The sequence below is a fragment of the Theropithecus gelada genome, chromosome 18 (assembly GCF_003255815.1).
Source record: "Theropithecus gelada isolate Dixy chromosome 18, Tgel_1.0, whole genome shotgun sequence".
Classification (NCBI taxonomy): Eukaryota; Metazoa; Chordata; class Mammalia; order Primates; family Cercopithecidae; genus Theropithecus; species Theropithecus gelada.
The window spans coordinates 62,726,091-62,749,985 of NC_037686.1; the positions used below are offsets into that span (position 1 = coordinate 62,726,091).

Below are 23,895 nucleotides of genomic sequence, written 5' to 3' on the forward strand. Positions count from 1 at the left end.
CTGGAAGTCAAACCAAGTAGTCTTCTTTTAGAGTTTATCCTATTAGCCATTACACAATACAGGAATCCTTAATTTAGGGTGAGAACCATGATAAATTCCCAATGAATTAAAGAGCTAAAGTTAGAAGAAATGTATGAAAGTATTAAGAAGAAAGTAGGAGAAAACATTTTAATATTACTGCAATGAAGAAAGACTTGTTATCAAGACACAAAACCTAGAAAACACAAAGACAGATTTGACCACAAAAAATGAAATACTTTATGTAGGAAAAAAAAGAAATTAACTAAACAATGAGATGCAATTTTTTGTATTCAACTTGGAAAAAAGAATTTTAAAAATCTAATAATATTCATATCTTTCTAATGTTAAGAAAGTACTTTTATATCCATTAGGTGGGAATGTAAATTAGTGCAATGCAGTTTGACAGTTTATGTCAGAAACCTAGTGCCATATAACAGCCATTAAATTAAAAAATAATTTTTTGACAATTTGAAGAATCAGAAATTGCATGTCATATTTAATCATTGTATGTAATTTTAAGCCAAATTATATAATTTCACAAACAAGTGCAAATACCTCCCAGAGTAAAGGCCAAGAAAATAACTGTTCTAACGTCCAAACCCACTAAGTTGTATTACATTAATTATGTTCAGTTTTTGTTACCAATTATACCTCAATGAAGCTAGAAGAAAAAAAATCCCTAGAAAAAGAAAAGATGTCATGATTAATGTCTCCTGATTCATTTTGATTTTTATCTTGTTATAGACTGACTTTATCCCCCCAAAAATACATAGGTTGACTCCCCAAACCCACATGTGACTGTATTTAAAGATATTTAAAGAGATAAGTAAGGTAAAATGAGGTCATATGGGTAGAACCTCATCTGATACAACTGGTGTTCTTATAAGAAAGGAAACTAGGACACCGACATGCTCACACACAGAGGAAAGGCCATGTGAGGACACAAGAAGATGGCCATCTGCAAACCAAGGAAAGAGGCCTCAGAAGAAAGCAACTCTGCCAACACCTTGACTTGGACTTTCTGCCTATAAAACTTCAAGAAAACAATTGTGGCTGAAGCTACCCAATCTGTGGTGTTTTATTATGGCAGCCCCAGCAGACTAAGACATAGCTTTACTTGTTTGAATTGAACTGTTTTTTGTTCTTGAGCAACACACTTCATGATTTCGAAGGTACGTGAACCAAGTCTTAATGCATTGACTTGTGAAAATTGATATTACTTCTTCTCTGAAGCTGTGCTGTATCCTGAAGTGACCGATATGTTTAAAGGGCTTCTATAAGGAAAAGTAGAACATGTTAAGGGCAATGCTTTGGCTTCTGTTTCCAGGAAACCTAGGTCTGACTTCTTCTGCACTATCCAGCTTGGCAAGTTGTTAAATACCTCTGGGCTTCCAATTTTTTTTTTCCACATGTAAAGCGAAGATATGTGAATGAGTAAGGGTTTTCCAGAGAAATACAACCAGTAGGATACATATAGATGTATAAGAGGAGATCTATCATGGGAATTGGCTCGCCTTATTTGGAGGCCAAGAAGTTCCATGATCTGCCATCTGCAAGCTGGAGACCTGAAGTAGTGTGATGCAGTCCAAGTCTGAAGGCCTGAGAACCAGGAAAGCCAATGGTGTGAATCCCATAGTCCAAAGGCCCAGAGCTCTGATGTCTGAGGGCAGAAGAAGATGGATGTTTCAGCTCAAACAGTGAGAAAATGTGCCATTCCTCCTTTTTCTGTTCTATCCAAATGGAATGGATGATGCCCACTCGTATTGGTGAGGGCAGATTTTCTTTACTTAGTCTACTTTTTCAGGTGCTAACCTCCCCTCAAATACCTACACAGACACACTCAGAAATAATGTTTCACCAGCTATCTGGGCATTCTTTAACCACTTCCTGTTGACACATAAAAGCCATCATAATATGCAATCTCACTGTACAGAGTTGATACGAGGATTTTTAAAAATATGATTTCTAAGGTACTTTGTACTGGATCTACATGAAATATATGCTCAGCGAACAGTGGTTATTATATTATGGCTTTTCTACATCACTGTCTTTATGGATTAAAACCATTGATCTTCATTCCCCATTTCTCAAATGTGCTGAACATGAGCCTGAACACCCCTAACAAATCTATTTAAGGTCACGAAGCTGAGACCCTGAGATCTCCAGAGGAATTTCAGAAGCACTCTAGGAGAGCACAATGATCAAATCATAACCATAATAGTCTGGTTTTACTTAAAACAAATTGAATAAAATTCAGATACAGTTTATAGAAAAGATGTTGGCAATAAGTCCTAGTATTTCTAAGCATAATTAATGTATGGTATGTTGATTTTGCATCCTGCAACTTTAGTAAATTTGTGTATCACCTCTAAGAGTTTTTTGGTGGAGTCTTTAGATTTTTCTAAATATAAGATCATAACACCTTCAAACTAGGATAATTTGACTTCTTTTACAACTTGGATGCCCTTTCTTTCTTTTGCATAACTGCTCTGACTAGGACTTCTAGTACTATGTTGAATAAAAGTGGTAAAAGTGGGCATTCTTGTTTTGTTCCAGTTCTTAGTGGAAAGGCTTTCAGTTTTTCCCCATTCCGTATGATATTAGCTGTGGGTTTGTCAAAAATAGCCCTTATTCGGTTGAGATATGTTCCCTTTATACCCAATTCATTGAGGGTTTTTATAATGAAGGGATGTGGAATTTTATCAAGTGCGTCTATAGCATCTATTAAAATGATCATATAGTTTTAGTTTTAGTCCTTGATTTTGTTGATGTAATGTATCATATTTATTGATTGTTAAACCATCCTTGCATCCTGAGGAGGAATCCCACTTGATTAAGGTGAATGATCTCTTTAATGTGTTGTTTAATTCTATTTGCTACCATTTTGTTGAGAATTTTTGAATATATGTTCATCAGAGATATTGGCCTGTAGTTTTCTTTTTTTCATCTTTGTCTAGTTTTAGTATCAGAGTCATACTTGCCTCATAGAGTAGGTTTGGAAGTATTATCTCCTCTTCAATTTTTTTAAATAGTTTGAGTAAAACTGGTATTAGTTCTTTACATATTAGGCAAAAGTTAGCAGTGATTCCACTAGGTCCTGGGCTTTTCTTTGGTGGAAGACTTTTATTACTCCTACAATCTCATTATTCATATGGCCTGTCAGCAGTTTTTTCTATACATTAACAGCAAACAATCTGGAAAAAAAAAAGACAGCAATTTCATTCACAATGGCTATGAAATATAAAGAAAACAATTTCATTTACAACAGCTATTAATACAAATATAATACAAATATAATAGAATAAATTTAATCAAAGAAGTCAAACATCTTTACAACAAGGAACACTACAAAATACTGATGAAAGAAATTGAAGAGTACAAAAAAATGGAAAGATATTCCATGTTCATGGATTGGAAGAATAAATATTGTTAAAATGTCCATACTACCCAAAGCAATCTACAGATTTGAAACAATCCCTATCAAAATACCAATAACATTCTTCACAGAAGTAGAAAAGACAATTCTAAAATTCACATGGTACCACAAAAGACCCCAAATAACTAAAGATATCCTGAGAAAAAGAACAAAGCTAGAGACATCACACTATCCAATTTCAAATTAAACTACAGTGATAATAGTAACAAAAACAGCATGGTACTGGCAAAAACAGAAACACAGAACAATGGAAAGAGTTGAGAACCCAGACATAAATACACGCGCTTAACAGCCAACTCATCTTTAACAAAGATGCTGACAGCATACCTCAAAGAAAGGACAGTCTGCTTAATAAATGGTCCAAGAAAATGGTTATTTATACACAGAATTAAACTAGATTCCCATCTTTCACCACATATAAAACTCAAAGTGGAGTAAAGATTTAAATTTAATACCTAAAACTTGAGACTATTGAAAGAAAATATTGGGGAAATGCTACAGGACATTTAGTCTGGACAAAGATTTTGGGGAGTAAGACCACAAAAGTACAGGAAACAAAAGCAAAATAGACACATGGTATTATATCATGCTAAAAAACTTCTGCACAGCAAAGGGAAAAAAAGCTACCAAATCGATGAGACGACGTAAAGAATGGGAGAAGATATTCCTAAACGATTGATTTGAGTAAGAATAACCAGAATATATAAATAATTTAAATATATATATGTGTGTGTATGTATATATATATATATACAAGCTCAACATAACTAATCATTAGAGAAATGCAGATCACAACTACAATGGGATATCATCTCACCCCACTTAGACTGTTATTATCAAAAAGACAACAAATGCCGTCAAGGATGTGGAAAAGGGGAACGCTCACATAGTGTTGGTGGGAATGTTAAGTGGTACAGCTATTATGGAAAATAAAATGGAGATTTCTCAAAAAAAACAAAAGTAAAACTGTCATATGATCCAGCAATCCCATTCTAGGTACATATCCAAAAGAAAGGAAATTAGTATGTCAAAGAGATATTTGCATTCCCATGTTTATTGCAGCACCATTTACAATAGCCAAGATATAGAATCCACCTATGTCCATAAACAGATGAATGGATAAAGAAAATGTGGTACATATATATGATGGAATGCTATTCAGCCATAAGAAAGAATGAGATCCTGTCATTTCCAGTGACATGGATGGAACTAGGGTCATTATGTTAAGTGAAATAAGCCAGGCACAAAAAGACAACTATTACACGTTCTCACTCATGTGAGAGCTGAAAAAGTGGATCTCATGGAGATAGGGAGTAGAATGGTGGTTTCTAGAGGTTGGGAAGGGAAAGGGGAAGGAGGAGATGAAGTGAAGTTACTTAATGGAAGCAAAAATACAGTTAGAAGGAATGTTTCAATATTCCATAATATAGTAGATATTATAGTTAACAATATTTTATTGTATTTTTCAAAATAGCTGGAAGAGAACTCCAATATGTCCAACACACAAAAAGAGATAAATGTTTGAGATGATGAATATCCCAATTACCCTGACTTGATCATTACACATTCTATACATGTTTCAGAACATCATGTGTTCTCTCAAAATATATGCAACTGTAATATATTAATAAAAATATACAAATATACATTTAAATAATAAGTTTATTATAAGATATTGTAGAGAGCCCTGGGTTGCTTCTACTTCCGGTCTGGTTTTCACATTTACTTAACTGCCCAATTATTAGATACTCTATATATCAGTCAATTTTCACAATGCTATAAAGACATACCCAAGACTGGGTAAGTTATAGAGAGAAGAGATTTAATTGACTCACAGTTTTCCATGGCTGTGGAGGCCTCAGGAAAGTTACAATCATGGCAGAAGGGGAAGAGTCATGTCTTCCATGACTACAGGCAAGAGAGAGCAAATGAACAAAACAGGAACTTGCCAAACGCTTATAAAACCATTAGATCTCATGAGAACTCACTATCACAAGAACAGCATAGGGGAAACGAACCCCACAATCCAGTCACCTCCCATCAAGTCTCTCCCTCAACACCTGGGGATTACAATTCAAGATGAGATTTGGGTGAGGACATAAAGCCTAACCATATCACCATAAGAAGCTTCTGGCCCCCAATTCATTGCAGTCAGAGCCTGTGAAATAAATGGGCTCTCTTCTGTATGCAACTCCTTCCTTCCATTCTGTCCTCCACCCTCCATCCATGCTTACATCTGCAGCCTGCCCACTCCTTTTTCCTCTAATGACTAGAAGCTACTTGTTAAAGGATGACAGGGTCTCCTCTGTGTCTCTCTAGGCCCAACTGTTAATGCTTTGACTCTGGGCTGCTTGTGTCCTCATCAGATGACTTTGTTACTTATTTAACACATTGTTTGTTGTTTTTGTTTTGTTATTTATAGGGACAGTATCCTTTTATCTACCCCAGATTCTAACAAAGTAATAAAACACATACATTCAAACTGTTAAATGGCTTTACCAGGCTTACTGTCTTTTACTAATTAATACTGCAAATTTTATGCTTTGGGATCTTTCTGACTTTCTACAAAAACAATTTCCTTCGTAGTGTATATCAAGAATAAAATCGGTGTTATTAAGATAAAAATTCAGAGGTTAGCCAAAAGGGAACCCTTGTTGGTAACTGTGTGTCAGCAACAACGCATTTCTTAATTCCTCAGGAAGGAGAAGATATTCCCTATGTGCTGTCAGTCTCGATTTTTTCTTCCATTCATAATGTGAATCTTTGGTTTTGCATTTCAATTTGATTGTTGTTTTCTACTGAATTTGTGCTCCTTCTAGTTCATTACTAGTTTGGATTTTTATGATACAGCAGAGAAACTTCTTTTTAAGACTAGAGTGGTTTTGCTTTTATTGTGTGATAGTCATGAGTTCCTGGAATTAGAGAGAGGGTCATATAATTTTGGCAGAATAAAGCGAATTTTTTAAATGGTCTCTGTAGCCAATATATTTTCTTATTTATGGAATGGGACTACATTTCCAGGGCATGTATACATACCCTAGTGAGAAATTGGTGGGTAGTGGTGGTACGAGTGTCATTTCAGAGTATACTTGAACTACGAGATAAATGTGATATTTTTTTTCCCCCAGATTGTCAACATTACCTAGATATATGGGTAGAAAATAGTATTTTCTATTAAAACAAACATGAATACACAATAGGTTAGTAAAGGTAAGAGGACTTTTAAAATAAGCCAATAACCATTAACAATTTTATTGCTTTTAAATTGTAGCATCCCTCAGATTCCAAAGGTACATATTGGCCTTATTTGTCTTTAGTGGGTGATCTGGAGGAAAAGTTTAGGAAACATTTAACTAGAGTCCTTGTATAGTGTGATGAGCAAGTCTGTTGCATCAGGTTTTTAATTTAAGCCACAAAGTTGATTTTTATTTTGTTTTGCTTCCATCAACACTGCCTAGGGGCATAATTCAAATGAACATAGAAAATGCTTAATTATTTCTCTCTTTTATTCTCATACTCGTTGTTGCCAAAATCAGACAGCATTTACAAAACTTCACATATAGAGTACTGATTGAGGTATGCTATTTTTGTAATATGTATTAAATAGCATCATTTGTGAATTATCTGTAAAGAAATGGTTGCAGTAAGAAAAATCATAATTCAATTTCTAATTAGACTAGAAATTCTTCGCAGAAGAGGTGAAGAAAGCGATGCTGACCTTGAGGGGGAAAATATTCTAAGTATGTCATAGTGAATGTCTTAGTCTTTTTTGTGTTGCTATAACAGAATGCCACAGACTAGGTAATTAATAAGAAAAGAAATGTATTTATTACAGTTCTGGAGACCGGGAAGTCCAATGCTGAGGGGCCCACCTCTAGTGAGGTCCTTCTTCTTGCATCATCCTATGGTGGAAGGCTGAGGGGCAAGACAGGATTGAAACAGCAAGAAGGAGCAGAACTCACTTTTATAGCAAAGCCACTTCTGTGATAACCCACTTCTGTGGCAATGAAATTAATATATTCATGATGATAGAGCCCTCATGACCTAATTACCTCTTATTAGTCCCCACTGCCCAACACTGTTGCATTGAAAATTAAGCTCTCAACACATGAACTTTGGAGGACAAATTTGAACCATACTAGTGAGGGACAGCATATTGAGATGGTGGAGAAAGCATAGGTGTTCAGCAAAAAAAAAAAAAAAAAAAAAAAAAAGTGCGAGAATATCACCCCTTTAGTGCAGAAAAAAAAATTAACATTTATTGCATATCTATCATACTAGGTGTCTCCTATATGTTGTTTCATTTAAATCCTGAAAATACCTTGAGAAACTATATTTTCCCCATGCAGAAAAAATGAGGCTCCACAAGGCATGGAAGAACTCAAGTCTGTCTGTTTCAAAAGCCCATGGCAGTGGGGGAGTTTGCACACTGTGCAGGGGAAGTTATTTGTGATTATTGAAGTGATGTGTACAGTTTTATAACTTGCTCTTCTAAGCCCCGTTGGCTGTCTTCTGTGACCCTACATAGCACTGGCTGTATGGATTCTCGATTTGATGTTTATTGTCTGGTTTGACCATCATTCAGAACAGCATGTGTACTCTAGAAGTCATGCTTCCATACTTTGTCTTTCCTGTGGAGCCTTGAATTATTTTAATAGATGATTGTTAATATTAATTGCATGATTGACTTTTTACATCTAAGATTCTAGGATTTAAAAAACCGTGTTAATAGGCAAAGTCTATTTTGAATTTTCAACTTAAGCTTCAGTTCTCAGCCCACAAGTAGTGTGAATTAAAGATGCTTCAGCATTTGTTCTTTCAGATATGTCTAAAACTTTAAAAAAAGTAACAGGATAAAACCAAGGCCAGGAGCATGATCTTAATATTAGACTTTCTAGCTGTCTTATGCTGATAAATGCCAGTATCTCCAATTACAGAAACTATGAATTATCATGTAGAGTCAATGGTAACATGAGACAAAATCATCAAAACTTTTAAGTGCTTTTTCCCATATCAGCTTAGTGTATCAGAACTTTGTCATTTCATCATGCCAAAATGCCACCTCCTTAGGGAGCCTTTGCTGACCTCCCTAGTTACCAATCCTGCTTAGAGACTACCATGACGTGGTGGCAGCACTTATCATGGATTAACTCATTGATTTAATACTCAAAAGGATCATAGAAGCTAAATGCCACTATATCATCCAGAATTTTTAGACAAGGAAACTGAGAAACCAAGAGATGAAGTAATCCCATTAAGATGGGTTACAGGCTAGGAAGTAGCAGAGGCAACATATATACCTGGTATTCTAGCTCCAGAGATCCTACCTCTAACCTCTAACCACTCCCTTAAAACCTCCCCAGCCGCTCCTCTAGAGCCTCCCCCTGCTCCTTCCCCTTCCCTAATCCCTTCACTAGCTGCTCCCCTAACTCATCGCCTAGTTCCTCCCCTAACTCCTCCTGCAGCCCCTCCCCTAGTTCCTTTCATGACTGCTTCTTTCCCTAGCCCCTCCATTAGTTCCTCTTTCCCTAGCCCCTACCTTAGCTCCTTCCCTAGTCCCTCTAACTCCTCCCCAATCCTCACCCCTAGATTCTCCCCTAACTCCTCCCCCAGCTCCACTCCTAGTCTCTCCCTAGCTCCACTCCTAGTCTCTCCCTAGCTCCACTCCTAGTCTCTCCCTAACTCCACTCCTAGTCTCTCCCTAACTCCTCCTCTAGCTCCTCCCCTAGCTCCTCCCCATCCCTTCCCGTATCCCTCCCCTAGTCTCTCCCTAGCTCTTCCAGTCTCCCTAACTCCTCCCCTAGCTTCTCCCCAGTCTCATCTCCTTAGCTCCTCCCCTCGTCTCTCGCTAACTCTTCTAGCCCCTCCCCTAGTCTCTCCCTACCCCTCCCATAACTCCTCCTTTAGCCCCTCCCCTAGTCTATCCCATAACTCCTCCCCAGTCTCTCCCTAGCCCCTTCCCCTGGTCCCACCCCTAACTCCTCTCCTAGCTTCTTCCCTGATCACTACCTTAACCCATCCTTTAACTCTGACTCCTCCCCTCCTCTGCCCTGCTTCATTTTTCCTTCGCTATATCATCAGGGTCTTGCTGAAATTAAAAGAGTTTGATGAGGAGGCTGCTTAAAGAGCTGGGGGAACCGATGAGAAAATGCGGGCATGCGCAACAGCAGGAAGCATCACTACCCTCAGGCCTGCAAGCCAGGCGAGGAGTGCAGGGCAGGATCCTAGGAGAAAGGGAAGGGAGGGACTAGTAGAACCTCCAGGCGCTGTGGGGCAGAAAGCTCTGGAAACCCAGAGGACTGGCTCCGGCAGAGCCAGGGGTGTGGGGCAGGAGGTGCGAGGGAAAAGCCCCTCTTTTTGATCCACTCTTGGTGAGCCTGGTGCGCTTTCCTTGATGTGGACAGCAACAGAATCCAAGACATCGTGAATCTAAAATAACTTTTTTTTTAATGCAAGATTTTTCTCCCAGTATTTTGCCGTTTAAGTGTTTCTACCACTAAGTGGTTAAGTGGTTCCGTTTTAATTAGCCTTTTACTACCCAGTTCATGTGCGTTTCCTCCCTGCATACCAAGCTTCCCACACTGAGAGAGTATTTTCCACGTCGCCAAACACACCTGGCAATAAAACAGGCTTAAAGCGAGTGACATTGCCAAGGACAGAGCCACCTGAGGAGCCTGACACAGAGATGGTCGGTGCTCAGCGTTAACAGATTGTCTTCTCTGTGTTCCTCGTCCAAGCGATCGGATAACACACAAATCAGACTCAGCACAGCCCCTTCTTTTGGGTAAAACAGAAACTCTGAAAGAGCGTGACTTACTACATCTATTTTTCTTCTCCCGCTAAGCTCATCCATTAGATACAAATCATTCTCAAGTATGAAGAATAATTGCTGGCTTAAAAAGGATGAGGGGGAAAAAAACAAATAAATAAAGATGAGGAAACGACTGGAAAGTTCATCGGAAGCCTTAGTTAGCATGCATGCATTTCTCTGTACTTTGTTAGCATTCTGAAAAGTTTTCGGTAATCACTTCTGTTTTTGGTTTGCGATAGACTACTTCTCATGGCAGGGGTGCAGCTGAATAACCAAAAGCATAGATAGAATTTTCTTTAAATGCATTTTGTATGGAATTTAACTTTTAGGTCATTTTGGTAACCATCAAGCTTAATTGTTTGGGTTAACCATATCATGAAGTGATTTCAGTGACGGTGACACACACCCGCTAGGATAAGTCAGAATCTCTACCTCTATCATTGTAAAAGCTTTTTTCCTGATAATTGATGGTTACTGGTTAGGGTAAAGCACAGCTTGCCCGTTCCCAGAGATTTTAAGAAAGTGTGTAATTTTCTTGTGTATGCTGAAATTGAGCATAAAGGAAAAGAAAGCAGCTTATAGGCTCTCCATCAAAAGCAGCTTTTTCTGGGGAAAAGCTTTTCTGCTTTTATTTCAAAAGCTGAAGAACAGTAGAAGGTTGAGATTCCCTAGAAAATCTACCTAGCTCTGTGGCATCCAGAATTTTTGGCAAAGTACATTTGGAGGAAATAACGAGCTCTGAATACATTTTAACTCATCAAGAATCAAGGCAACAAAATTGCTCAATTTTTACCAATTTATTTTGAGCTCAATATTGAGGATATGAAAGCTGCTGCCTTGTTTATTGTTCTTAAAAACAGAGAGCGACAGATTGATAGACATCTGATAGATGATAGATGATTGATATAGATAGATGATAGATGATGATAGGTAGGTAGATAGATAGATAGATAGATAGATAGATAGATAGATAGATAGATAGATAGATAGATAGATAGATAGATGGTCTATCTTTTGTGCTTCTGAATCTGTTTCTCAGTAGAGCTCTCCTTTCTTTCTCTCTAGGTCATGGGTTTGGTTCGTCAAAGATGTCTCGTGCACAGACATTTCCCAGCTACGCCCCAGAACAGAGTGAAGAGGCCCAGCAGCCGTTGTCGCGGTCCAGCAGCTATGGCTTCAGCTACAGCTCCAGCCTCATCCAATGACACACAGAGAGCCACTGCTGACTAGAGAGACAGTCTGTCCTGGACCTGTCTGTGGGGTCATTGCACCCTCTGCCTCCTGGAAGACCAATTGCAGTACAAATTGAAATGGGTCTGCTCTAGCCCCAGTTCCATTGGAAGGTTAAAAACTGGAGTTCTGCTTCCTTGATTCAGTGGCTAAGTCCTTTATTTATTGAATTTCTTTGGGGGAATCTATGTTTTACATGAATAGAATCCAAATCGTATGAACAGTTATTTAAATAAACAAAACTCTTTGGGTCTGACAGTAGCAGAAGCCTCAGCACTGGGAAGAGTTGCCCTCGTTGGGGTATGCCTGGGTGGCGGGCACCTCTCATCTCACAGCACAGTCCTCCCATCTGAGCACAGGGTCTGTCCGTAGACATAGTGGTGACCCTCCACAAGCTCTGTGGCTTTTAAAGTTTTGACAGGGACAAATACAGTAAGCTCTACAAATGACATCATAGCTGCATATAAATAAACCCAGTGACAATTAAAGGAACATGAAATTCAGAACACACTATTAAGCAGGGCCCTGTAGCTCTACTCGTGTGTGTGTGCGTGTGTGTGTGTGTAGACAAATATGGATATTGCTATATCCATCTATATATAACAAGTATATATCAAACATGTGCTGAGGGTGACAGGATATGCTCACTTAAATTGTTGAAAACCATAATTTGGTGCATTAAAATTAAGATTGTTATGTTGAATAGCTATTTTAAAAATAGTGCTGTAAAAAAAAAAAAGGCTTCTTATTAGCAAAAGTATATGTAATCCAGTCTGTTCCCATGACAAGTGTAAGCAAAAATGTGAGAAGGGGAACATTCGGAAGCAAAAGAACCAGTCTAGCTGTCCTACACATCATGTCATACACTGTCTTTCTGGTGAGTGTTTCCTTGTTGTTGACAATGTTACTCCCTTTGGCCATCCACCTGAGCTACGTGAGGAGGTTTCCATGTGAATATTGATCAGCTTCCATTTAACCTTGAGAGAAAAGAGAGGTTCTAAATGAAAAACTCTTTAGGAAAAAAATAACACACCTAAAAAGAACTCAGCTATTTTGCAATAAAGAGAATAACAAAATGGGCACAGGATTGTGGATACCACTATTTAAAATGTCATAGATGCTGTTCTCAGAAAACCACTGGGGGCTTATTATTTACTGTGTAACCAGAACTTGCAGGGCTTTATTTTTTCTTTTACTGGACAGAGGTTGTCTGAGATTATAAGAAATGGATCAAATATAATTTTCATCATCCCTGACACTGATTAGACCTACAGTGTTTAAAGGGAGGTAGTGATTTCCACGGAAACTGAAAGAGTTTGGCTAATTCAGGTCAACAAAGATATATTTGCCCTTAATTTTGGAGTTAAGTAAAAATAAAAATTATCCTGCCTGAATCATCTGATGCTTTGTGCCTAAGATGGTTATCTCTCAAATACTCTAGGGTGGGTTTAAAGAACAGTGAACTCGGGTCACGCAAGATGAAAACCCAGCTTTTTTTTTTTTTTCTTAATAGGAAAAATTTTTTAACTATCCAAATTAGTCTGTTGAAAGGGTGCCTTTTTTGCTAATCTCTGATGAGTGGTCTTTTCATCCCTATCCATAGCTTGACTGCAGACTGACAATTCATTTCAGTGAATTACTACCAAATAAAAGTGGTTCCGGATCCCTCCTAGATAAATGTGCACTTATGGCAACTACCTACGCTCTCCAAATCACTCCACTAGGTATGAAAACCCCATCAAGATACTAATCATAAGAGTTAATGTGGCTGCAAAAAATAATTATCCTAAGCTTTCAGGGATAAAAAGAAAATTACCCAAGTTCTCTGCACTGTGAATTTTGCTGACACAGCAGAGGAGCAGATGACTGGTTCCTACAACTGTACAGCCTTCCTTGAAATCATAGCTTTTGGGGTTAAACACTTGTGAATTTCTTTTGCACATGGCATTTGCTTTTGAAATGTCTTTAGTCAAATACACCAGAGCAACTCCCAGCTGAGACCATTTGAGCACAGTTCCTAGTGGGGCCACATTCAGAGCGAGCCTCTCGCCGGCTCACTCAGTTGAGCTGTTGCTTAGACACCACAAGTTTCTACACGGGACTTATGGGGAACGGCCCTCAGGGGTCCTGGTTCACATCTCAGCTTTATTCATGTGCTGGAAGCACAAACAGCGAGTCCAGGGAGGGATTCTGCTAATTAGAAGAGTCTGCTCTTGCATCTGTTTCTTAGGAGACAAATACCTGCATGTAATTGCTTTCAAGAACTCCATTTGATTCTGATCATTACCAATGACTATAACTGAAGGAGCACCAAAGATCAGGCATAACCTTGGTCCAGGTCATTCTGAAAATGATGTCGTAAAAAGAGAGGGTGTGAGAGCAATCTGCTTCCCAAGTTTTTAACCAGATCTCATCACAATGAGAATAATGCTGTAATCTATCTCATGGTGGAGCTTAATTCTAGCATACTCCTCCAAGTACACTCACACTTGTAGCTGAGTCAAGACTGCTAAATGAACAGATAGGAGAACTTACATTACCCTAATATACTCGACATGAAGCAGTGTTCATTGTAATAAAAATGACAAACAGATAAATCTTCTACCAAAACCAAAGATGGAAAGTCACTGTATCAGTCTCCTGGAACTTCATAAAATCAATTTCACTGGAGCAACCAGAAGGGTCATGGATATGTACACCACTCGCTTGAGCTCGTAGGTTTTTGACTGGGGATGCCTCTACACTTTGTAAGTCATTTCTCCCTTCAAAAGTTGTATGATATCTTTTAATATATGTGTCTTTTTCAATGTGAGGGAGGAATTACTATGAACCAAAGATACCTTTTGGCTCCTTCTGAAAGTGACTCAGTTTGAATTCCATTCAGATTTGTACAGATAAATATGATGGTCACCATTTCTGCAGCAGGTTGGAAGAGACCAATGATAAAGGAACCCAGTGTAAGGAATAGCAGTTCTGAAAACAGACAAAGCCTAGAGGAGGTATCCATTTCACTGAAAGATTACATGAGGGGACTTATTTTTTATTTCCCAATTTTTTCTTCTGATAATAATTTACACATGATTGACACATGACATTACACTGAAAATGCAGGAAAGTACAAAACAACTTTGATCCAATAGTTTCCCATTCTGGGGGGTGGGGGCAGAGGTAGAAAAGCAAACACATCTTTCACTTACGTATTGAACAAACAATAAGCACTCAGAACTAATTTATTTATGCAGGTTGCAAATATGTATGAATCAATAGGTTCTGGCCACTGCCACAATTTGAAATCAATAAAATAAGAAATATATATTTATAGTTGAGGGAAGATGCTGTTTGATAGAGCATGTGAAATCTATGGAAACATGTTTATAAAACATAAACCTCACCTTTTTCACCAAATAGAAACTAGGAAACTAGAGAACTAGTCCTAGTATCTTGCACAATTCTTCTCTGTCTTCATTGGGAAATTAGGTTTGACAATCTTTCATCACCTATAAAACGGTGAACCTCTTATACCGTCTATTCAGTATAGAAACAGTGGACTGATAAATAACTTGACATTGTTAGTAGTAGTTTCTACAGATCCAGTTTATTGCATGTCCTATCTTTATTGTAGATATTAAAAACACATCATAAAAATTGATGTGTGCCCCTCCTTGTTTGGCCAGTATCTCAGAAAACTTTGTAAAAAAAAGCATGGGGACCTTACTCCCTAGGTTATTTGAGCCATTTACTAAAATTGGCCATTAGTGATACAGTGAAAACAAGCTAAGGAAATGATATTCTCCTAAAAAATTACATTCCAGTTTTGATTATTATAACAGCACAATAAGTGGGCAGTATACACCTAACGGAACTGAGATGTAGGGCTTTAACAATTCATGTTTTATTTTAAAATATTGTATTGAAGACTGTACAAAGTGAAAATTATACATGTTTCTCCAATCCTGTGCTCATGTCTGTAAATACCTTGCAATTTCAAATATTTCAAATTACTTCATCAGTCATTAACTATATGATCTCCCAAACACAGCGTTCTCAAAATCGATAAAAATTTGCCACTGGATATGCATTAATAGCTGTAACAGTGGGTGACATGCCACACAAATTCAGCTTATGAAATGTATGGAGTGTGTGTTTGTAGACTATGAAATTTATGAAGTGCAGTTTCCCATGGAGAGAATAGAGAGGGAGGATGGCAACTAGTCATGAAGGCAACAATTCAGGTTAAATGCTAAAGAATACAATTAAATGTCCAGAGTAACACTTGGTCTCTACCTTTCTAACATTCTAACCCAAGGCCGGTGTCACAGACTTGGCCTTCTTCCCTGTCGCCTCATACTAAGTACGCAACTTACAGAGGACGTCTGTTGCTTTATGTCTTAATGTCACTAGAGGAAGACACTACATTCCCAACAAAGATGCATCTTTCGGCTTAGTGCAAAACGTTTAACAAGAAAGAATGTGTAACCAAGTCCCCACAGTAAAATGTGTCTTCAGGAACATGAGAATGACTTTTATATAGCTAACCTCATTTGAGTTTTTTCATGAACATAAATTGTCAGTGAGACTGGTGGGCAGGGCTGGATCTGTGAGACGAGATCAACACTCTCTATAAACATATTTTATGTGTTGTGCATTCTCTATAAACATATTTGGAAGATTGCCCACATTTTCTCTGTGGACCTGCCACAAATCCCTACCTTCTTACTCAAGGATGTGAATCCTGTAGCATTTGTGCAATTACGCCAGCAGAGGAGGCACTAGACAGTTTATAGAGTCTTGTGGAAGTTGGGCACATTTTCCAGGCAGGTGGAATGCTAGCTAGATCTAGAAGCACCCTTAAAGGTCATGTAGAATAAAGCCCCACTTTGTGTTTCCCTAAGGAGAAAACTGAAACCCATGGATGTTGTAATTTGTTTAAAGGCAAAGAAGGAGCCAAGAATCGTTTCTCGTAGTTCCAGGCTCCTGGTCTAGGAATATTTCCTTGGCTCCAAGGCGTCTCCCAGTTTGACGTAGTGGGAGCTGAGAAATGCCACATGGCCTCAAAATAAATAAACCCTTGTACATTTAAGTGTTTTCCCAGATTTTCAGATGCCTCTACTCTTGCTGAATTCATCACCAACTCTACGAGCAGAGAGGCGTTGTGGGGCAATTCATTAGATTTCTGGTAGCTCATGAATGATTGGTATAAACTTTATTTACTCATATATTGTCAATTGTCATCTAGTTCTTTGAAATTCAATCTTATCCTAAAGTGGTAGTCAAACTAAAAAACATTAAGTAGGTGTTTGTGTTTAGTAGTCCTACTAAGTTATCACAATCACATAGTAATTGATTATAATTTTTGGAATTTTTATCACTTTCTAGCACTTTATGGTGTCATTATTTATGGCATTTGTCACAACTTTGTTGCATAATTGATAACATCAGGGCTACATTTTTTTTCATGTGAGCCTCAAGAAGCTTCCATTATCAACAAAAATTGGGGAAATTACTTTTTTTTATAATACCTTATACATTAGGTTTTTCCTGATAAACTTCAGTAGACAATGATTTAAATTAACTGAAGTTTAGATAAATAAGAAATATGTTAAAATTACTAAATATGAAAACCACATTATACTTGTAATTTTCAGACATTTTTCTCCTACTTTAAGATTTTAACATCTTATAAATATTAATGTTTGAAGGAGAGAGGAAAAATACATTTGTAGTAGAAATATTCCCTCTTACAATTCTGTTTAACTAGTAAGTTTGTTTTAAAGTTATCTTCCCTGCCTGTTTCCCTAGTCTGAACTCCACATTTCAATTGTCAGAAGAATGAATGGATTTAAATTTTCTAATCATTATTTGGGGCCCATGTTAGCTGTTGAAACAATTAAGTTCCTCACTCTTCCCTGCTATTAGGATGATTTTAGACTGTGAGCATAAAATCAGCCCTTTCTGCACTTAAATGAACATCGAATGGAGCAAGGTCTACACCCTCAGCCTGTTGCTGTGCTAATGTTAGGACTGAATTGTTATATTAATTCCCTCAAGAGACCCACAGTCTTAAAAGAGTTGCTTATTATCGGGTATCCGAAATTCAGAAACCCAAAGTCAGGCAAAGAGGGAAACTGAGATAATGATTTTATGTTTTGAAGTCACTGCAGGATTTCTCTCAAAGAAAACATCTGAAAATGGTTGAGAAAGTAGTTCCAGATCATTAACTATTTTACAGAGGGACTGAAAGCCAGGAAAAATAAAGAACAAAAGGATAGTAGTATCTTGATATTAAATATCCATCAGAAATTAACAAAATATAAGTCAATCTGAAATAACAATTTGAAATCAAATTCAGATTCACATGTATAGTGCATAGTTCAAGAAATAATGCTTACTCTTATAAAAAAATATATATATGTATCAGTGGGTAGAGTGGGGGAGCTCCAACTTTGTTGTGAACACTGATAACAGAGTACGATTCTTTCCAGTTGTAAGATACTGTATTACTTTAGTTATAGCAAGCAGTGCATAAATGACATCAACAACTCAGGCTGCTCCCTGACATAAAAGCCAGTTTCATCTTTATTGCAGATGACAGGAGACTTTCCAAGACCTGCAGAGGCCCCCTCCACCCCAACCTTAGTGCATGCTGACACACACGCAGACATATACACTCACACATACACACACGCACACATTTTTGGCTTTTGACCCACTCTGTGTGTTCCACTGAAGTTACCTTTTCCTTAATAGATCCACACAGAATTACCCCATCCTGCAAAATCCTTATCCCTATGAATCTCTAACATATATTAAATAATGTGTTATATATTTGCTTTTTGTAAATCTTTATTTAATTAATTTATATATACTTTGTGAAGTCTTATACTGTACATCATAAAGGGATGTCATTTGTAGTTGGTTCAATATAATGTTTATGATCATTTTGATAAGAAATAACTTTGGACATTAGGCCCTTGTTAAGAAAAAAAAACACCCATTATAAATTTGCTTCTGTTGGAAAATACATGATTTGGCATACTTCATTTTTAGTAACAATCTATTCTAGATAAATGATAATTTGGGGACATCTGTACTTAAAAACTAGCTGAACTATGTTTTGGGATGAGATGCAAAGCAACAGCTGTCCCTGGAACTGAAATGTGAATTTCTGGCAGAACAGAAAATATTATAATAATGAGGCAATAATAAAATTAGGAAATTAAATTATTTTTAAATTTGTCTGTGTGATTTTTCCCCTTGGTAAAAATACATGAAATACATAATTGAAGAATTATCTTCTGAAGTCATAGTTTTTATCTTAACCATCAATAAATAAACCTAATCTATTGTTAACAATGTCTTATTCATAATTCTAAAAAATTAATGATATTGCTATGAGGTTGTGCACTATTAAAATTTGCTCCATCACTTAAAGGTAAAGCAGTTCAAAACTACTACTTTACATCACAACTTTGCATGATTGCGATTTTGAACAACAAAATTGATGGTTTTACCCACAAGTTATTTAATAAAGCTAACACTGTAATATTACTTGGTTTTCTTATATTTTTGTTATCATGTGATGAAATGTAACTGTAATTAAACAATTCTGACAATCGTATTCTGCTAATGTTTAAAATGTTACTTATTCCTTCACTTTTTAGCTTGCTATTTTGAAAATAAAGTGAAAGAAGGCCCTTTATTAAATGAAAGGTTACCGATAATTTATTATGTATTTCCAATGTTTTCCTAACTCCATCTTTTAACTGAATTTTTATTAGGTTGACTATGGTTTGAAGGAATTGTAGAATTTAATATTGAAAATGACACTAGAGATTAACACTTTTAGATATCCAGGCTGGGCGCGGTGGCTCACACCTGTAATCCCAACACTTTGGGAAGCTGAGGCGAGTGGATCACTTGAGGTCAAGAGTTCGAGACCAGCCTGGCTAACATGGTGAAACCCCGTCTCTACTAAAAATACAAAAATTAGCTGGGCTTGGTGGCAGATGCCTGTAATCCCAGCTACTCAGGAGGCTGAAGCACAAGAATTGCTTGAACCTGGGAGGCGGAGGTTGCAGTAAGCTGAGATCGTGCCACTGCACTCCAGCCTGGGCGACAGAGTGAGACTCAGCCTCGAAGGAAAAAAAAAAAAAGATAACCAGAGAGCTTAAGTGGCTTGCATAATGTCGCATAGCTAGACAACGGCTTTTCCTACAGAACTCTGCTCACTCTCTAATAACAAAAAAGAAAAAAGAAAAAAGAAAAAAAGAACATCATTTGGTAAAATTAACTTCAAAAGTGAAATGCATGCAGCTATGACTATCATATCATGCTGTTATGTTATCAATGGCTTGTTTTATTTTTCAGCCCATAATTAAGTAGCCTTTGTCACTCAGATTTAGACCTGTCTAGAAATACACTTATAGAATCTATTTTTCAAACTTAACCTTTAAATATTAGCTGGGCATTTCTTATGGGTTTACTAGATTAATTTGTTATGAGCATTTTTCCTTTTAGAGAATAATGCTTTTAAAGAGGGTGTGAAGCTCCAATAATATCAGAAATCAAACTGGGTGAGAGAAAAGGAATCAAGCAGTCAGTACTGTTAAAAATGCCCTTCACATGGTGGCGGGCGTTTTTAGTCCCAGCTACTCGGGAGGCTGAGGCAGGAGAATGGTGTGAACCCGGGAGGCGGAGCTTGCAGTGAGCTGAGATCCGGCCACTGCACTCCAGCCTGGGCGACATAGCAAGACTCCGTCTCAAAAAAAAAAAAAAAAAAATGCCCTTCAATGGGTAAGTCTGGCCAAATTCATGAACTGAAGAAAGCAATGAAAAATGTATGAGACCTTTCCATTGTATGCAGGCAATAGAAGTTTGAAAAATGTTCAGGAGTGCCAATGACGATGAAATCACCCATTCTTTGTCAATATGGAATGAAATACAGCATATTCTGAATATGAATTTTCAGTGACACATTTTCATAATGAATTGGTGGTATGAACTTGATGAATTTTCTTTCCTTTTTGTCACTATTAAAATCATGGAGACTATATTTACTTGGGAAAGTGTCTTTAGAAATAATGTAAAGGTTTATATAAGTTTAGAGCTAACATCAAAGAAGGTGTTTAATAAATATATGTCACAAGGCACAGCCCAGTAGCAATTATGCTATTTTCGTAATGTACAAAGAACATCAACTATTTTTACTTCCAGTTTAGTAAAAAAATATATTTTTAAAAGATTTATCTAATTTTAGCATCCATATGGTGAATTATTAAAATAAATGTTTGAGTAAGAGCTGGATAGAATATCAAAACATTCATGGAAGTATGAATTACACTAATATGTAGCTATCTTTAGGATATTAGCCTGCTGATTTCGTCTGATCGCAAAAGCCAGTTAAGCACTACTTATTGAGTAATTGCTACCACCAAAATATGAGTGAAGGACAAGCAACATCTCCTGATCTTTGCTCTTGGCTCCTTTTAATTCCATTTGATATGCATCAGTGTCAGTGTGGAGCTGCGACAGCAAATGCGTATATGGCTTTCTGTAGGAGACATGAAAATGGATAGAAGTAGAGAATGCAAGAGAGACCATCCTCACTAGCTCCCGGAATTCCTTTCTGAAAGCTATGTCTGAACTTCTCTTTCCTTTTTCCTCCTCCTCCTCCTCCTCCTCCTCTTTCTCTTCCCCAGCAGCCACCCCACCCCACAAATAGGCTACATTTTAATCACAAAAAATATTAGACACACAGTCTAACATAACTCCCAAAATTGTCTGTTATTTGAATTGTATAAATGTTTTAAAGCCTCTTTTAAAAAAAAGAAAATTTATTAGATACCAAAATCTAACATAACTCCAAATGTGTCTGTTGCTATTTGAGTTCTATACATTTTTAAAACCTCATTTTTAAAAAATCCTCTTTTTCCTCTCGACACAAACTTGCATGTAAGACAAAATACACACTCATTGTTACTTTTTTTTTTTTTTTTTTTTTTTTTTGAGACGGAGTCTCCCAGGCTAGAGTGCAGGGGCATGATCTCGGCTTACTGCAATTTCCACCTTCCAGGTTCAAGCAATTCTCCTGCCTCAGCCTCCCAAGTAGCTAGGACTACAGGCGAGTGCCACCATGCCCAGCTAATATTTTTGTATTTTTAGTAGAGACGGGGTCTCACCATGTTGGCCAAGCTGGTCTCAAACTCCTGACCTCAAATGATCCGCCCACCTTGGCCTCCCAAAGTGCTGGGATTACAGGCATGAGCCACCACTCCCGGCCTCATTGTTACTTTCTATTCATGTGTGAATTACAGAGATCGGTTCTAAATATTCAATACTCTCCAAATATTTGCAAACTTTGGTTATGAGGAAGCCAAAGGGGGAAAATGTTATTCCGAAATTCAATCTTAAAAGCATGAGTTGAATGTTCTAATTACTGGGAATTCAAAAGTGGGTAAGATTTGGTCTCTTCTGTAAGATTTGGCTCACCATCCGGAGAAGAAGTGTATACCTCAAGCCATGAGGTAGGTATACTCAGTCTACTCTTGCTTAATGACTGTCCTTTGAGTACCATTTGACTTAAGAAATTCCTTTCTTGTTCCAATATCTATTAACAGTTATAGATAACCTGCTGTTTTTAGGTAACCTGCTGTTTTTGAGGCTTACGGTTTTTAACAAATCTAAGTACATTTCAAAGAGCCAAATATAGAGCTAGAAATTCATGCTCCCCCCCCAAAAAAAGATTATTAAAACCACTACTCAGAAATAACCCATTTTACTCACTGTAACTAGTCACTTCACTCTCATCAGAATAATCTAAAGAAAAAATGTTACAAGAAATAGATTTAAAATGTTCTACTCAGCTCTCTTCTCCTCCCTCCCTCCTTCTCATTCCTCATATCAGACCCTTTTTCTCAGTAGTGAAAAGGGATGGCATTCTAAATTCTAAAATGCATGGATCATCCAGAGATCTGACTAGGAAATGTAACTAAAATGGAATTGTTTTAAGTTTAGAATTTGTAAGTGGGATGAGTAGGCATTTAATGGGAGATAATGTTCATTGCATTTTTAAGACCATGCACGACTTAGACTGATTTGGGGTGACAATTGATATCTCAGGTAAAATCAATGTTACACGTAGTACAAAATGTTCTCTAAATTCATGAACAAAATGTAACTCCATCCTTCATGTGACATTTGTAGTGTCTAACTCTTTAATGAGATGTTAAACACATAGGTATCTAAGAGACACTATACTCCAAAAGATGTTACATTATGGTGTTTTACCTTGTAAACGATAACATTTTGATGGTATATTTAACCATGTGTTAAGCTTATGGATGGGGCTTGGGACATTATTTTTAATATATAAGAACACTATGATCTCTCATGTAGTTCAGATCATTACCATTGACTATTTAGTAAAAGAGATCGCATTTGACTTTTCTGTTTCTATCTAGACACAATATTCTTCCTGAAGCTTAAATGCCATGTGATTCTTACTGGTCAGTTGTTATTTAAGCTTTTTCTTAACCTGGGAAAGATAGTAACCTGTTTTGGGCAATAGTGGGTTTGTTTGTTCATTTGTTTATCTATACTAACAGAAAATATTCAACACTACTTCCACTAACATGTAGAGAGAAAAGGGGTTCAGCTTTAAGAAATTATTAAATGATCTATTTATAAAAGCTTTTCACTATTTACATATGACCATATAGAGTGAACAAACTATGAGGCAAGTCTGTAGACTTAGGTCTTTATTTCACGTTAAAATGACTCTCTCACACATTCTTAAAAAACATTCCACTAACAAATGTCGCATAAAAGGCCTCAGGACATATAGACCTTCTGCCCTCTGTTGTGTTCATCTGTCTTCCTGTTGTGTGTATTTCTCAGAAGCTTAATATTTAAATATACAGACACAGAACCCTTGACAAACCATGGAGTCTTCTAATTCTCATTTACCTTTTGTGCAGCTAAACCTTAAAATGAATTAATATTGAACACATATGAGTGAAACACCACCCTGTGGCTCACATTTCATTTTATTTTAACAAAATTTCCCCCCAAAAAAGCTTATAAATCTGGTGCTTTAGACTGAGCTCTGTGACGAGTGAGCACCCCCAGCAGTTCATCTTTAGTTTATTTCCAATCGCGCAGACTTGACATGTCATCTCCTCGTGGCTTGTGATACAAATTTTCCTTGTTACCTTTTGCCTCTGGACTTGAATATTTGTATAAGGCCTGATGTTGATCCAAGCATAAACAGGGAAACTCAGTATGATCACCTACTCATCTTCAGATTGATGTCTATACTTTATTTCGTATTTATTTAAAAAATAAATATGTGCTTCATTTTCATTTAAGTATTTTGTCAGCTGGATCGTGATTTATAAAG

General features: G+C 37.1%; 1 protein-coding gene across 1 annotated transcript in view; it reads left to right on the plus strand.

Annotated features, from left to right (window-relative positions):
• The window catches only part of DOK6 (docking protein 6), a 435,864-nt gene extending 416,657 nt beyond the window's left edge, over positions 1-19,207 (plus strand). The window contains exon 8 of the mRNA XM_025365197.1: positions 11,334-19,207. Within this exon, the coding sequence (XP_025220982.1) occupies positions 11,334-11,473 (140 nt within the window). The 3' untranslated portion in view covers positions 11,474-19,207. The remainder of the gene's footprint in view (positions 1-11,333) is intronic.
• The last annotated feature ends 4,688 nt before the right edge of the window (positions 19,208-23,895 follow it).